Source organism: Molothrus aeneus, chromosome 1, assembly GCF_037042795.1.
Source record: "Molothrus aeneus isolate 106 chromosome 1, BPBGC_Maene_1.0, whole genome shotgun sequence".
NCBI classification, from domain to species: domain Eukaryota; kingdom Metazoa; phylum Chordata; class Aves; order Passeriformes; family Icteridae; genus Molothrus; species Molothrus aeneus.
Genome location: NC_089646.1, coordinates 105,204,661 through 105,219,099, shown reverse-complemented (window position 1 = coordinate 105,219,099; position 14,439 = coordinate 105,204,661). Strand labels below are relative to the sequence as shown.

The 14,439-nt window shown below is 34.2% G+C and overlaps 1 protein-coding gene across 1 annotated transcript in view; it reads left to right on the top strand.

The window, feature by feature from the left end:
• ROCK1 (Rho associated coiled-coil containing protein kinase 1) overlaps positions 1 to 14,439 on the top strand; it is an 83,507-nt gene that overhangs the window by 52,726 nt on the left and 16,342 nt on the right. The window contains exons 16-27 of the mRNA XM_066562324.1: positions 109 to 355; positions 1,969 to 2,075; positions 3,148 to 3,298; positions 4,207 to 4,367; positions 5,235 to 5,419; positions 6,194 to 6,263; positions 7,681 to 7,775; positions 9,054 to 9,219; positions 10,773 to 10,866; positions 11,222 to 11,310; positions 11,634 to 11,822; positions 12,019 to 12,184. Of these exons, the coding sequence (XP_066418421.1) occupies positions 109 to 355; positions 1,969 to 2,075; positions 3,148 to 3,298; positions 4,207 to 4,367; positions 5,235 to 5,419; positions 6,194 to 6,263; positions 7,681 to 7,775; positions 9,054 to 9,219; positions 10,773 to 10,866; positions 11,222 to 11,310; positions 11,634 to 11,822; positions 12,019 to 12,184 (1,720 nt within the window). The remainder of the gene's footprint in view (positions 1 to 108; positions 356 to 1,968; positions 2,076 to 3,147; positions 3,299 to 4,206; positions 4,368 to 5,234; positions 5,420 to 6,193; positions 6,264 to 7,680; positions 7,776 to 9,053; positions 9,220 to 10,772; positions 10,867 to 11,221; positions 11,311 to 11,633; positions 11,823 to 12,018; positions 12,185 to 14,439) is intronic.

Genomic DNA, 14,439 nt, shown 5'->3' with positions numbered 1-14,439 from the left:
GTTTGTGCTCCTTGTCTTAATTATTTCTTAGATTTAAGCATTCAAATGTAGCAAAACTGGCTCCATAATCTTTATATTTGAGAATCTTTGTCTGGTTTATTTTAACAGCTAGAAGAAGCAAATGATTTGCTGAGGACAGAATCTGACACAGCTGCAAGACTGAGAAAGGGCAACACAGAAATGAGCAAGTCATTAAGTCAGGTAGAATCACTGAATAGAGAACTGCAGGAAAGGTGCAGAGTTCTGGAAAGCACAAAACTGCAAGTGGAGAAAGATTATTACCAACTACAAGCAGCTCTGGAGTCAGAACGAAGAGACAGAAGTCATGGATCTGAAATGATTGGAGAACTACAGGGTAATTATTCTGAATTTATACCTTAACAAAAAAAGCTGTTATAACCCTACTTAAGTGAAGTAGAGTTTGGTAACGGGAGGAAAGCCAACCTGCAAACAAAGTGTGACTAAACAATTTCTGAAGATTGGATCTGCCTTCCTGATCATATTGAGCAGCTCTTGGGAGAGAGAGAGAATATCAAGATCAAAGAGTGTCAAACACTGATCATGAGTCTGGGGCTGCACTGACTAAAAGTCTGAGTCCAGTGGTGCAAAAATAGGAAGAGCTGATACAGTGCAACACTGTCTTACTGCCTTGTGCAGTAACCAAGTTGATATATTCTGGACTTGCTCTTCTTTCATGTGTGGAGAAGGCTTTTTTTTTTGTTAAATTGCATCTTTTATGATGATTCTACATTACTTTTACAAGCACGGTTAAGAGCACAATAAGGGATGCAGTTGCTGAATCCTTTTTTTCAGGATGCTTGAAACTTTCTACTATTTCTATTGATTCTTCCAAACTAGAAACTATTCAGATGCATTAGTTCATGGCTGTGGCTGTGCTAATGGACCCTGACTCTTAACTTGCCATTTTGAACCATCTGTCTGCAGTATTCAGTTTCCATGAGGTCCTTTTGATGAGGACTCTCCCTACTAAAAGGGAGTGTATAAGACAGAGACTTTTTACCAGGGTCTGTAGTGACAGAACAAGGGGCAATGGTTTTAAATTGAAGGAGAGTAGATTTACATTAGATATGGGAAGAAACTTTTTATAAAAAGGATGATGAGACCCTGAGACAGGTTGCCCAGAGAAACTGTTGGTGCCTTGTCCCTGGAAGTGTTTCAGAGTAGGTTGGATGGAACTTTGAGCAACAGGGTCTAGTGAGAGATGTCCCTGCATGTGACAGGGACACAGATGATTTTCAGAGCTCCCTTCAAAACCACATGATTCTACTTAGTATTTCATATAAACTCTTACCCTACACAAGATGCTTTGGGTTTGAGGAATAGTTCCTTTTCCCATAAGTCATAGCACTTAAAGTCATAGGATGTTTTTGGTTAGAAAAGACCTCTAAAATAATCATGGAGCGCAACTGTTAACCCAGAACTACCAAATCCACCACTAAACCTAAGTGCCACATTTACACATCTTTTGAACACTTTCAGGGGTGGTGATTTCACACCTTCCATGGGAGCCTGTTTCAGTGCCTGACTTCCCCATTGTCTGAGTCACACTTAGGTGAATGTTGTGTTAATACCCAAAAATCTGTTTGAAACTGACTTTCTGTGTAATGTGCCTTATCTACCCATTAATGAAGTTAGCATCACTTATAGATGCTTGTTCCGTAGCCTAGCAGAACTTGGGTTTATGAAAGAAATTCTGAATATTAGATAATGGAAGTGATGGAAGGCAGAAACCATTTTTGCATGATTAGTTTTTGTGAATTGTTACTGATTATATGCATAAAGAGTGTCTAAAAAGGTCAGTTTGCTCTACAATGTATGGCCTTTGCATGCCTGAGCAATATGAAGTATTTGAAATATTTTGTGGGCCCAGAAATCAATAGAAGTTGCAAAGACAATTGATCTAAGTAACTTAACAAATATTGAGTGATATTTAATTTTTTGTGGCAGTTCGGATTACAGCTTTACAAGAAGAAGTAAAAAACATTAAAAACAATCTTGAAAAAGTGGAAGCAGAAAGGAAACAAGCACAGGATATGCTTAATCATTCAGAAAAGGTATGGTGAAATCATGCTGAGGCTGATGCTCTTTGTCAGCTTTTGACTATATTTTCAAATGTTATTGATGTTTCCAAGTCTTCAGGTAGTTCTTACTTGTAGCATTGTGCATGAAAATTGTGTTTGTCATTCATTATCACTGATTCGAGGATCCAATTCTACTGCCAGTAGCAAGGAATTTTTTTCTGCCTGCCTAACTATGACTGCAAAGACTTGCTTCTGAAAAACTATAAACTTTTTAAAAATCTGGTTTTGTTTGTTTGTTGTTTTTTTTTTTTTGAGTGGGGGTGGGGGGTGTTTTCTCTTTTTCTCTTTTTTAATCTTTACGGGATTTTAATTTGACTGGATTGGTGCCAGGCAGGGCTTTTTAATCAACTCTGGTGCGGAATTTTTTTCTGTCCTTCCGTCCTTCCTTCTAAATGTTCCTCTAACATCTCTGATCCCTTCCATATGATGGAAACAGTAAGAGGAAATCCTGCACCCTTTCTCCAGACAGACTGCAGAGTTAACTCTGTCTGGTGAGAGCAGGTAAAGACTTGCTGTGCTTTGTGGTCTGTGCGAATAAACCAGAGATAGAACAGCCTGTGAGGGAAGGGGACAAGCAATTCTAATTTGTTGTTACGTGAAGAAACCATTCAAAGGCCAGTGCTTTTCTCTCAAAGCACATCTCCAGTGCTTGTTTGGTGAATTACTGTTAATGCCTGGCAATCCTAGAATGAAATAACCCAAATCCATCCAGGTAACAATAATTCAGATTCCTCTGTGCTCTAGGATGTCTGTTTGTTAGTTGTATGTTTCCAGTTTAGGTGACTACCAATTATACAAATGGAGAAGTTTCCGTTTTCTTGCAAATTTGTAGACTACTGAAAAAAAGTTAGTAAAATTTTTTCCAGAGCACTGAGTACAGTTTTGGTCTGTTACTGTTCTTAGTAGTTCTTAGTACTGTTCCACGCTAAGCGTGGAAAATAACATTGATAATCTCTTGATAACAGAAATGTAATACTAAAAAAGGGAATGAAAATGTGATTCTTCAGGTATTACAGAAATCTGATCACTTTTTCTTTATCTTTAGGAAAAGAATAATTTAGAGATAGATTTGAACTACAAGCTGAAATCCTTACAAGACCGGTTAGAACAGGAAGTGAATGAGCACAAAGTGACAAAAGCGCGGTTAACTGACAAACACCAGTCCATAGAGGAGGCAAGATCAGTTGCAATGTGTGGTAAGTGTTTCCTGCAAGTTTCAGGTGAATACATAATAAAACATGTTCTGATTATGATATTTCAATACACATTGTGTTACACTGTAGTACTCTTGCACCAGTGTTTGATCCCTTCTATAAAGAAAATGTGTATTAAAATCTTAAAACGTGAAAACTACATGTTTTAAATTATTTTCTCTAACATGCTATTTCATAAAAATTTATTGTTTCTTAATGTTTTACATATCTTACTTCAAAGCCTTCCATGGCTTCTAAAATGCTATTGAATCTTGAGCTTCTGTCTAATGCTAAACAGAATTGAAAGAATGCATTATCAAGAGAGATGTCTTAGGGCATTCATTCCTGTGTAACTGCATTAAAATACCAGTGTTGTATTAGGCTTGTCTGAAGTGAAGTGAGAATTTTTTTTTATAGATGTATATCCATGAATCAAAGGTGTGTCTTGATTTTGTAATTGAATATGTCAGGTTTTCCTGTGAAGGTCATGAGTACCTAAATGTGGCTTTTAGAGGTAACAATAATGGTAGCATTTTTTTTCTTTTGCTACTCTCCATTCATGGAAATGAAACTTTGCCTTACGTCAAAATAATTACTTCAAGAATCTATGCTTTTTATTTCTTTCACTGTTTATCTTTCAGTTGTCATGATAATATTCCAGTGCTTTGAATGCAGAATGGAATTATTTTTATTTTTTAGTGTTCCTTGTAATAATGCCAGGATCTTTTTTCTTTCAAAAAAAAAAGAAAAACAAACAGCAGAAAAGCTGAAAATCAAACAGCAGAAAAGCTTATATAGCTGAACAAAAAGGCCTGAAAAATATTAGGATATTTATGACTGTTTTTACAAATGCATGCTTGCAGATGCTATGTAATAATTTTTGTTATTTTTATTTCCTTAATCTTTTTTAGAAATGGAAAAAAAGATAAGGGAAGAACGGGCAGCAAGAGAAAAGGCAGAAAATAGAATAGTTCAAGCTGAAAAACAGTGTTCCATGTTGGACTTTGACCTGAAGCAATCTCAGCAGAAACTGGAACATCTTCTTCAGCAAAAGGAGAGACTGGAAGATGAAGTAAGTAAAAGGTTCATCACTAATAATTTTCTATATAAATAAGAAATTAGAGTTGAACTGAGAAATAGAAAATTAAATTCACTTATACTGAGCTCCTTATATTATACAACTCTCAGTGGAATTGAGGATAGTTGTTGGCCTAAGTAGTTTTAGGTAATTTCTGCTTGTTTCATAACTCTAGCATGTCTTCCATATTTGAACTTCAATTCAATATAACACTTTTTTTTGTGTTTTCTCTTTTTCTAAAGAAAAAAATTTGCTTGTGGATTTGACTGTGCAGTCTGATTGATGTGGATGATTTACAGGTCTGAGTTTGTGTTGTCTAGTTTGCATTCTTTCCTTTTGTTCAAGGAAATGCAATTAGAATATTGAGTGTGAAAACTAGGTACTAAGAATAATAGCTTCATTCTTACTTTTTCTTTACAGGACAGTGGGAATGAATTTTATAACACCTTTCTTAGGGGTCACAACTCATGTAAATTAGTTTTTATGTACTTGATAAGCTGCATTTTTTTCTAGGGTGTGAGAGATTTTTAAGATCTGAAATCCATGTAGAGGTTTGCAGACAATTTAGGTTCCTTCACTTGTTGTCTTTCAGATAAGTTAAATTAGGGACTTTGAAATAACTAAAAACGGGAAAGCTTTATCATTCTGCAGCATCATAGCCATATGTTCTAAGGGCAGCAGCTGTGTGTGAGATTATTACACTGAAGTGTTTGGAGATTCAGGAATACTTTGACATGTGTTACACAGTGTAGCATCTAGTCAGTGGTGTTTACTATAAAATAATCCATATGTGAAACCTCTTCAGCCACATGCAATTGATTTTTTAGCAAAGGCTCCTAAATGGAAATATTTCTCATTTAGGTAAGGAATCTGACACTTAAGCTAGAACAAGAGACGAATAAGCGAATAATGGCACAGAATGAATTAAAGGCACAAGCTTTTGAAGCTGATAACTTGAAGGGTTCTGAGAAGCAGCTGAAACAGGAAATCAATACCTTGTTGGAAGCAAAGAGATTACTGGAATTTGAGTTGGCTCAACTTGCAAAGTAAGTAAAAACGTGAAGTAAAATGGAAAAAATTGCTTAATTATACATGTACTATTTTGCCTGTTCCTGCTAGTGAATAAAGTTCTCTGGAGCATAGGCATTTTTTTCCTAAACTGAAAGAGTATTTTTAGCTGCATGTTATGATTCCTATGTAGCTGCCTGTTATGATTTCTATATAGCCTTCAGTGTTGGAATATTTTTGTTATGAGCTACAATTCAGAACAGTTCTTGGCCCACCATTCTATGTTAAGGCACACACACATATACATGATTGTGTGTGTGTGTATATATATATATATGTATATATATATGTATGTATGCCTCTTTTATTTGAATTACTTTTTTATGGATTGACTCTGATGCTACTTACTAAATCATATGGGACTTTCAGTACATGGGAGTCAATAGTTCCCTTTCATTGCCTAATTCATTTTCTTAATGTTTCTTTATCTTAAAATGAAGACATTTTTCATTAATTAGACTTCTATCATATATTCTTTCAGCTGGCTTAATGTTTCTCCATTTAGAGTACTTCTGGGCTTCTAAATTACATACTGAAAGGGTATGTAATTTGTACTCTACAAGGATCATTGTTTTAGAAAAAGAACTGTGTTAAATCAGAATTCTAAGATACAGCAAACTGTTGCTCTTTGTGAAGTCATATGTATGCAATTGGAAGATCATTGTAGAGTGCTGTTCTAGTTAGAAATTGTCTTTGTCTTTTGTTAGTAGCTGACTTTTTAAATGTTTTCATTTTTTTTAATTTCTTCAAAGACAGTACAGAGGAAATGAAGGTCAGATGCGGGAGCTTCAGGATCAGCTTGAAGCTGAGCAGTATTTTTCGGTAAGACTTGTCAGGAATTGTGTGTAAGGAATTTTGATATAAAATCATTTAACAGTGAATAGTTGAATCTAAAATTGTTTTAATGTAAGTAACAGCCTTGCATAAATCAGCAGTTCAGAAAATCCTGCTTGAAATACAAACGAGGAACAAAATATTAGAGAACATTTGATGTTGTATCTAGAATGTTGTTTTCTTGTTTATCCAAACTGACATTAGATTGAGTAACTCTTACCTGAATTTTTCATCAGAGTTGTTCTCATCCTGAGATTAGAAAGGAGATACATTTCTGATACAATTGCAGACTTTATAGAAGTTGAAAATCTCCAAATTTACTGGAAAATAGCTCATGCTGTTCATCTACCATACATACATTTAAGAACCATAGACCCAGTAGCATTCTGCATGTATTCCTTATTCTAAAAAGCTACCTTCTCTGCACCTGAATCGCTGAAGGACCTTACTGGGTACTCCAGGGAGCCAAAATGTGTATTTCATAGATGTAGTTTGATCTGTTTCATCTCTGTGAAAAGAAGCAATAGGATACAATTCTCTGTAACACCTGAACTTCAAATACATTTGTGAATATGGACAGACTCATTTCACTTTGGGAAATACTTTTAAATTTGGTTTTTCCTGGGAGAGGCAGTAAAAAATTTTGTTTACTAAACTGCATATGATTATCATTTCATTATCTGTTACGGAGGCTTTTCTGCATTTCTCCATGACATACTGCTTATAAGAAGATGCAGAGCATTGTGTTTCTCAGTTTCTTCTTTTTTCACTAATTTGTAGTTTAAATAAGACATTCATAATTCAGTCTGAATATTTACAAAAGTAGTTTACTGTAGAAGATCAGATTTTAACTTTCAAAATTACAGGTGATGGTAATAATAACAATATAGTAATAAAACCCAGAAGTAATTCACAGCAGTAAGTAATTTACATAAATCAGACCTCAGCTGAATCACTTACTAAGTTGGTAAAGAAAAAGCTTAAGATTCTAAGAGAAAAGGTACATGGACACAAAGAGAATGGAACAGGTGAAAGCACAGAATGATGTTAGGCTTGTTGGATGAACATTTTGAGACAAGTGATGCTTCAAGATGCAGTTTTGCCCTGTTGTGTCTGGGAGACCTGTTCTGCTGTGTCACAGTCCCTTCTGTCTCTTTTGCAGCACCTTTATTTGTGCAGCTATGTAGGAAAACACACTAGAAATTGAAAACTAATTTGGTCATATCAGTTCCCTACCCAACAGACACAGTAAAGAAGTATCTGGGAGAGGAAGGAGGGAGGAAATTTCACTAATGACAGTATTGGCATGTGTCGGGGTTTGACAAATTCAAACTAAGGTAGTCTGAAAATGAGGAATTTCAGTATGGAATTTGAATAATGATTTTTTTTATGCTTTCTTTTACAGACACTTTACAAAACTCAGGTTAAGGAACTGAAAGAGGAAATTGATGAAAGGAATAAAGAAACACAAAGAAAAATGCAGGAATTGCAAAATGAAAAGTATGCCCATTATGTTTCTCACATACACCTAAATTTTTCCTTGTAATACTGTCTCACTCATGTATACTTTGAATCAGATCTAAGATGTTTTAATTCCTTTAGAAAAAGACCTGAAAAGTGTTCCATAACACTTTATAAGTGGCAAATACATAGGAGGTTAACTATACTGACTCACAAAGCCAAATATGGTTATTCATATTTGCTTTGGATATTATCATGTCTGTAAGAAGAATAATGACTTCTCTGAAAATTTACTAAGATTCAAAAATTTTGAAAAACATTCCAATTTTGGTTATCATCTCACCAGCTTTTAAAATTTGATTATATTATTCTGATAATTACTTAATATATTTCTATAGGCAGTAAAATAATTTGAGAAAAAAGGTAACGAAGTCTTTGAAATTTAGTACATTTCTGATTACAACTAAACTAGTTAGTATTAACAACCATTAATTGTGATGTACTATTTTCTAAGCTATCAAATAAGAAAAAAAAATTAAGCTTCTTTTTCCAGTTTCTTAATTTATTTTATGTTCTGAAGAAGGAGACTGTGGCCTTACGCATCAAGTACAGTTTCTTCTAAAGTCTGTATCTCTTGTTCTGCTTGAGGATCGACATTGGAAAGCAGTCTGAAGGGCAGAGGTTATGTACAGTGTGCATTTCGTACAGCAGTTTGGTAGGCTAAGAAAGGGAGAAAGAAAAGATGTGCTAATAAATATGGTGTAGGAGGAAAATATATGTGTCTCTGCAAGCTGTTCATGAGTGGTAACCAACATAAAGAAATGGGGAGGGAGGAGAAGGTAGGCAAGACTTCCCTTATTCTCCTTGTGGTTATTTATTTTCTTACTTCTTTTTATAGATGCTTTGTATTCTATTCCCTCTCTATTTTCTGCAATCTTATGTTCATCCTAAATGTTTCTCACTTGGATATAACTATGGGAATTATGATAATGGGCAAATGTGGATTAAGTATCTTTTGTTGGATCATTCTGTACATATAATTTAGTTGTATTTTCTGTTCCTCGAAGACAGGAGAATCCATATTGGTGTTTCATGGATGATTGAAATGTTAATGAAAATCACAGTAAGCTTGCTGCTGTAGCTTGTGTGGACCATCAAAAGACACAAGTGTACAGAATGCAGTTTTGTAGCTCTTGCTTTTCTTAAGAAACTAAGATAATGACCATTAGCTGAGTGGTATAATTTGGGTTTGATAGTTTTCCTGAAAATTTGGAATGTTTTGCATAGGGAAAGGAAATCTTAATGTCCTTTTTACAGAGAAACACTTGCTGCCCAGTTGGATTTAGCTGAAACCAAAGCTGAGTCGGAACGGTTGGCACGGGCACTCGCTGAAGAACAGTATTATGAACTGAATCAGGAGAGTAAAAAAGCTGCATCAAGGCACAGACAAGAATTGACTGATAAGGACATCATCATAAGAAGGGTAAATTAACTGTTATACCTGTATACATCTCTTCTGGCTGGAAACCAAAATTCATGGTTTTAATTAATGAAGTCCTGTTGTGATCATAAGTGATAACTAATTAAGTATCTTAAGTTTTGGGCTCACTTGGAACCTTTACATTTCATCATGTCACAAAATTCACAATTTTGATGAATTCACATTCACATGATGAATGTGAATTCATCAAAACAAAATTCATTAATCTGAGGTGAAGCCAGAATGAAAGTCAACTGAATGTCTATAATTCAGTTATTAAGCCTTTTGTATTTACTTCTTGTCATTGCCAAGTGTATTATTTAAATCTTGTAAATTTGTAGAGCTGTGTATTAGAGACTCTTATTGCAAAGTAACTTAGCCTTTAAACAAAAAGCCTCTTGAGAGTCTCAAGTTTCATAACCCAAACCCCAAAATGTAATTTTGGAAATGCTTTATAGCATAGCTTTTGGATGTTAATATGAGCTTGATAAACATCTTTAACTGAAAAGTCTCAAACAGCAAGCCATATGTAGCATAGTTATTCTATCATTGTTTTTTCCCATTTAGCATCAGCTGTGCATGTATTCTTAAAAATTCTGGGGGTGTAAAGTTCCAGGTGTAACTGAGCTTGGCTCAGTTGCTCAAAGCTTTCTGTTAATGCTACCATGGATATTCCATCTCTGTGAAAAGATAGTGCAGATAGTGTTTATTTCATGAATTTGCTTTTTTAAGCTTGAGATTTACAGAATACCACTATTTCTTAAGCAGCATTTAGAAGACTATGTCTGTGGCATCAAAGGAATACCTTCTTGCCAATAAATTTTTGGTTTCAAGTTTCTGATAATTTTGTCAGTTTCATACAAAATTATTTGTATAGGCTTCAAACAAAACCTTTATTTAGGAATACAATTGTGTCTGGTTTTTCACATTTTTCACATGTTAAGTTATCCTGGCTGTGGCAGTGAACATAGTCACATATTCAAAGTTGTTGAGGTTTTCCTTTCCAACTTTTTTCTTTTTTTTTTTGCAAGCTCTGTACATATTTACCTATGTCTACTTTGTCTTAATCCAAATTCAGTTTTGTTTTTATCCTGATTTTCATGATTTATGCAGTAAATTGCATAAATATGCATATTTTCATGATTAGCAGTAAATGCCTTGTATCTACTCTAATGCTGGAGTTATAGCATCTGTCAGCTACTTTTTTGTCTGGATTCACGGTATCAGGCCTCTACTCACTAGTTTTTCCAAAGTACAACACATTAAAATTGCCACATTCCATAACTGACAATCTAACTCTGCTTAAGTTGATTTTTGTTTCCATACAACAGCGTTGTCAGTTCTGCAGTGATAATTTTTGTATCTGGGACGGGTGTATTTTGAGCCTTCTGGTAAATCAAAACAGCACAAGAATAGTAGCATTTTTTACAAGTTCACATAGGCAGAAGGTGTTCTAAGTTGTTATAGAATTAAGGGTATTTAAAATAATAGTATTATAGATAGTTTTAGAATTTATGTCAAATTCTTTATTCTAAAATGTGTTTCTTTTCATGTAGCTGGAAGAAACTAATAACACTTTAACCAAAGATGTTGATTTAATAACAAAGGAAAATACAGAAATCAGTGAAAAATTTAAGAAACAAGAGGAAGGTATGTCATATTTGGAGTTTTAATTTATCTGTTCTGAAGCATGCCTGAATCTGAAGCATATGTGAAGAAATGGGAAATGGAAGAAGACATTGCTATTTATCTTCCATATTATTTTGGGCTTGATGTTTGCTTTAGTATTTCGGCTTTGTACCTTTCTGATATATCCTTCTGGTCATTTTATGTCATTGCAGTAGTGTTAAACTGGTAATTTTTGTCTTTGTAAATTGTATTTTGCTCAAAAAGGGAAGCAACAGGAAAACAGAATGGAAAAAAAGATGCACTTAGAGAAGTAATTAAGTTTTAAAAATAATTACCTTGTACTAAAATACCTCAAAATTGAATATTATTTTAACAGATTACAGAATGAAAAAAGAAGAGGAAATCAGTAATATTAGAATGCAATATGAAAAGAGCATAAGCACTGAAAGAACTCTGAAGACACAGGTACAACTTTTTATGCAATTTAATAGCAATTACTCTGCATTAACAGAAGTATTTCAGGTTTTTTGCTTTTGTGAACTAACTCTTAGTTCCTTTGAAATCACGTTTATATTCACCATTATGTACAATGTGCATTGTTAAATTTACATTTGAAAGAACAAGTTTTGATGCTGTATACTTTTCAGTATTACTTCAGTTCTGAGTAAGGACCATTCGTGTTGGTGAAGGGATTTTTTTTTTATCCTGTAACTAGAGGAACTGAGAAGTTTTTTATGAAACATGCTGTATATGTAATTTTTCTTACTGGTTCTCCTTTTTCTTAACAGGCTGTCAACAAACTGGCTGAGATAATGAATCGGAAAGATTTTAAAATAGACAGAAAGAAAGCTAACATGCAAGATTTGAGGAAGAAGGAGAAGGAAAACCGAAAGCTCCAATTAGAACTTAATCAAGAAAAAGAGAAATTCAATCAGATGGTTGTGAAATACCAAAAAGAGCTTAATGAAATGCAAGCGGTAAAATAATTTAATTTTTTAATCATGCTGTGGAATATATATACATGCACATATATATATACATATATATGTGTATATTTGTATGTATAGGTATATATATATAGATGTAGATATAGATATGAGTTTTCTTTTCAAAATACTTGGCTGCCGTGTTTTTGGTAACACAGTAACTATGTGTGTGTGTATATAAATACAGCAACTAGCAGAAGAATCTACGTACAGGAATGAACTCCAGATGCAGCTGGATAGTAAAGAGAGTGACATAGAACAACTACGAAGGAAAATCATGGACCTCCAGCAAGGAATGGATTCTACCAGTGTTGCCAGTCTTCCGACAGATGAAACAGATGGAAATCTTTCAGGTATGAGAAAAGCAGATTTGAACCACTTGGCTGTGTTGCATACACATAGTTCTGGAAGGTATTGTTTCAAACAATTACTTGTTATTGCTTCTTAAAGTCCTCTGGCTGTCTACTTCTGTATCCATCTCCACTTCCTTTCTTTCTTTGTTTCTTTTTTTCTGTTTTCATACCTAGGTTGCTTCTATTTAAGACTTCATTTTTTCTCACATCACACTTCCCACTGTATGGCTTGGTATTAGCATTGTTTATATGCACTTTTGAGGAAGGAGTATCTTTACATCTCTTGTTTTTCAAATACAGTGATTACAATGTGCAGTATTTGGTGAATAGAAGACAGGGCCAACACTTCCACAACATCATGATTATATTTTATATCTTGAATGCAAAATTGTCTTGATCTTATCTCTTCTTATTCAGTCATGTAGCACCTCTGTGACAACTGGCAGTAATTGCTGTTGTGAAAAATAATTGGAGAAATTTCCATAATAAATTTATGGTTGTATGGTACTCTGATTTAGCAGATGAAAATAAGAACATGTAATAAGGCATAGCCAGCCATTTCCATGTATCAGTACCAGACACTGTACTTTGAGACCCACTGTTAGACTGGTTAGTTATTTACCTCTCCCCTTCCCCAGAGTTTGAAAAGTGTAATCAGTTAGTACTTCCACATGATCCACTTCTGTATCTCTCAATACAGGAAAAAAAAAAAGTGCAATCAGGTGTGCTTGACAATTTCTGTACATCATAGCTAGGTATATCTTTTTTCTATATGCTTAAGTAATTTTTAGAATTCATTGTGAAATTTTTAATATAATTTTGATAAGTCTGAATATCATTGTAGAAAAATATTTTTAGACATACAAAACCAGAATAGTATTTTGGGTATTTTATGACTTCAGTGGATGAGTAGTCAGATAAAAGTACATAGAATAATTTTAGATGTGTCTTTTCCTGTTAATGCACTTCATGCTGCTCAATTGCCACATTCTAGAGTTTTTCCAGGAGTCTTAGAGTGATTGAAATTTCAGGTAGGTTATCAGTCTTAGTACATGTTTTGATGTAGTTACTCCTTTCTGTGTCTATTTATGTTTCCTATCTCCCCCTAGTTATTTTTAGATTTTTATTTTTAGTTAATACTGTAATGAGTTTCATTTTAGAATAGATTATTGTTCAGATAATAGTATAGTCTTTTTCTCCACAACTTCCATTTTGTTCAAGAAGCCTTTGCATTCTGGAGTTTGATCTTGTAAATTGTCATTTTGTAAAGATTTTGTCTTTTGACAACATCTTCAAGGCAAACTCCCATTGGAAATTCTTAGAATTTTTAGATTGGTTAAGGAACATTTTTTTCTTAGCTGTCACCTGCTACGAATTCCTTCTGGTATTTCTGAAGTATCAGTACTTCTCAGGAATTTTTCTCATAGATTCTCATTTTCAGTGTATTCCATTTAACAGGAATAAAAAGGAAATCAGAGGGATTTTGCTTATTAAAGTGGATTTTTTTTCTCCCCTCAAATTACGAATTGGAATCAAGCCTTATTGTTTTTAAGTGTCTTGTAATTGAAGAAGATTGTAGCTCATAATTTTAGTAGAAAATTTCTGAACTCTCTTCAGTTGAGAGCTTTAGGGTTTTTTCCTACAGCAAAACAGACCAGATTTATTCTACTCAAAAGAGTAGTTTTGAACTTCCTCACTTCCCTTCTCAGCCATTTTCATTTGATGGCTGTTGTGTATTACATGGAAAACATAAATGCTTCCATCTGGCCGTAGATACCTTCCCTATTTTTTTCTTAAGGGCAGTAGTGTGTCAGTATGAACCCATTGTGTTCCAGATCTTGGATGGACTGTAGGAAAAACCTCTTTCTTTGTCTGCCTCAATAAGGAAGGTTATTTTCAGTTTTACCTCTGGAGATGTGTGCAGTCAGGCTTTTGGCTGCATAATCTATTGCTTCCATTTTGGGGCAGAAATTTCAGTCTGTACAAGATCTTTTCAAGTCAGCTGGTAACTCCCATTGTTAATTAGAACATGACAGTTCTGGTGTTCTTGGGTGAGGTGTCTACTTGTTAGCCCTCAACTATTTCTTTTTTGCTAGCTTTTCAATTCTCTTTTTCGCCCTTTTTTCTACACGTGCCTCTGATTTTTACTACAGTTGTCCTGCTGGTTTGATACAGGTAGGACCTCTAATACATATTATTAGGACTTATCTAGATTTAGATCATGTCCCTACATGCTGCTTTGGTTTTGGTTTTGG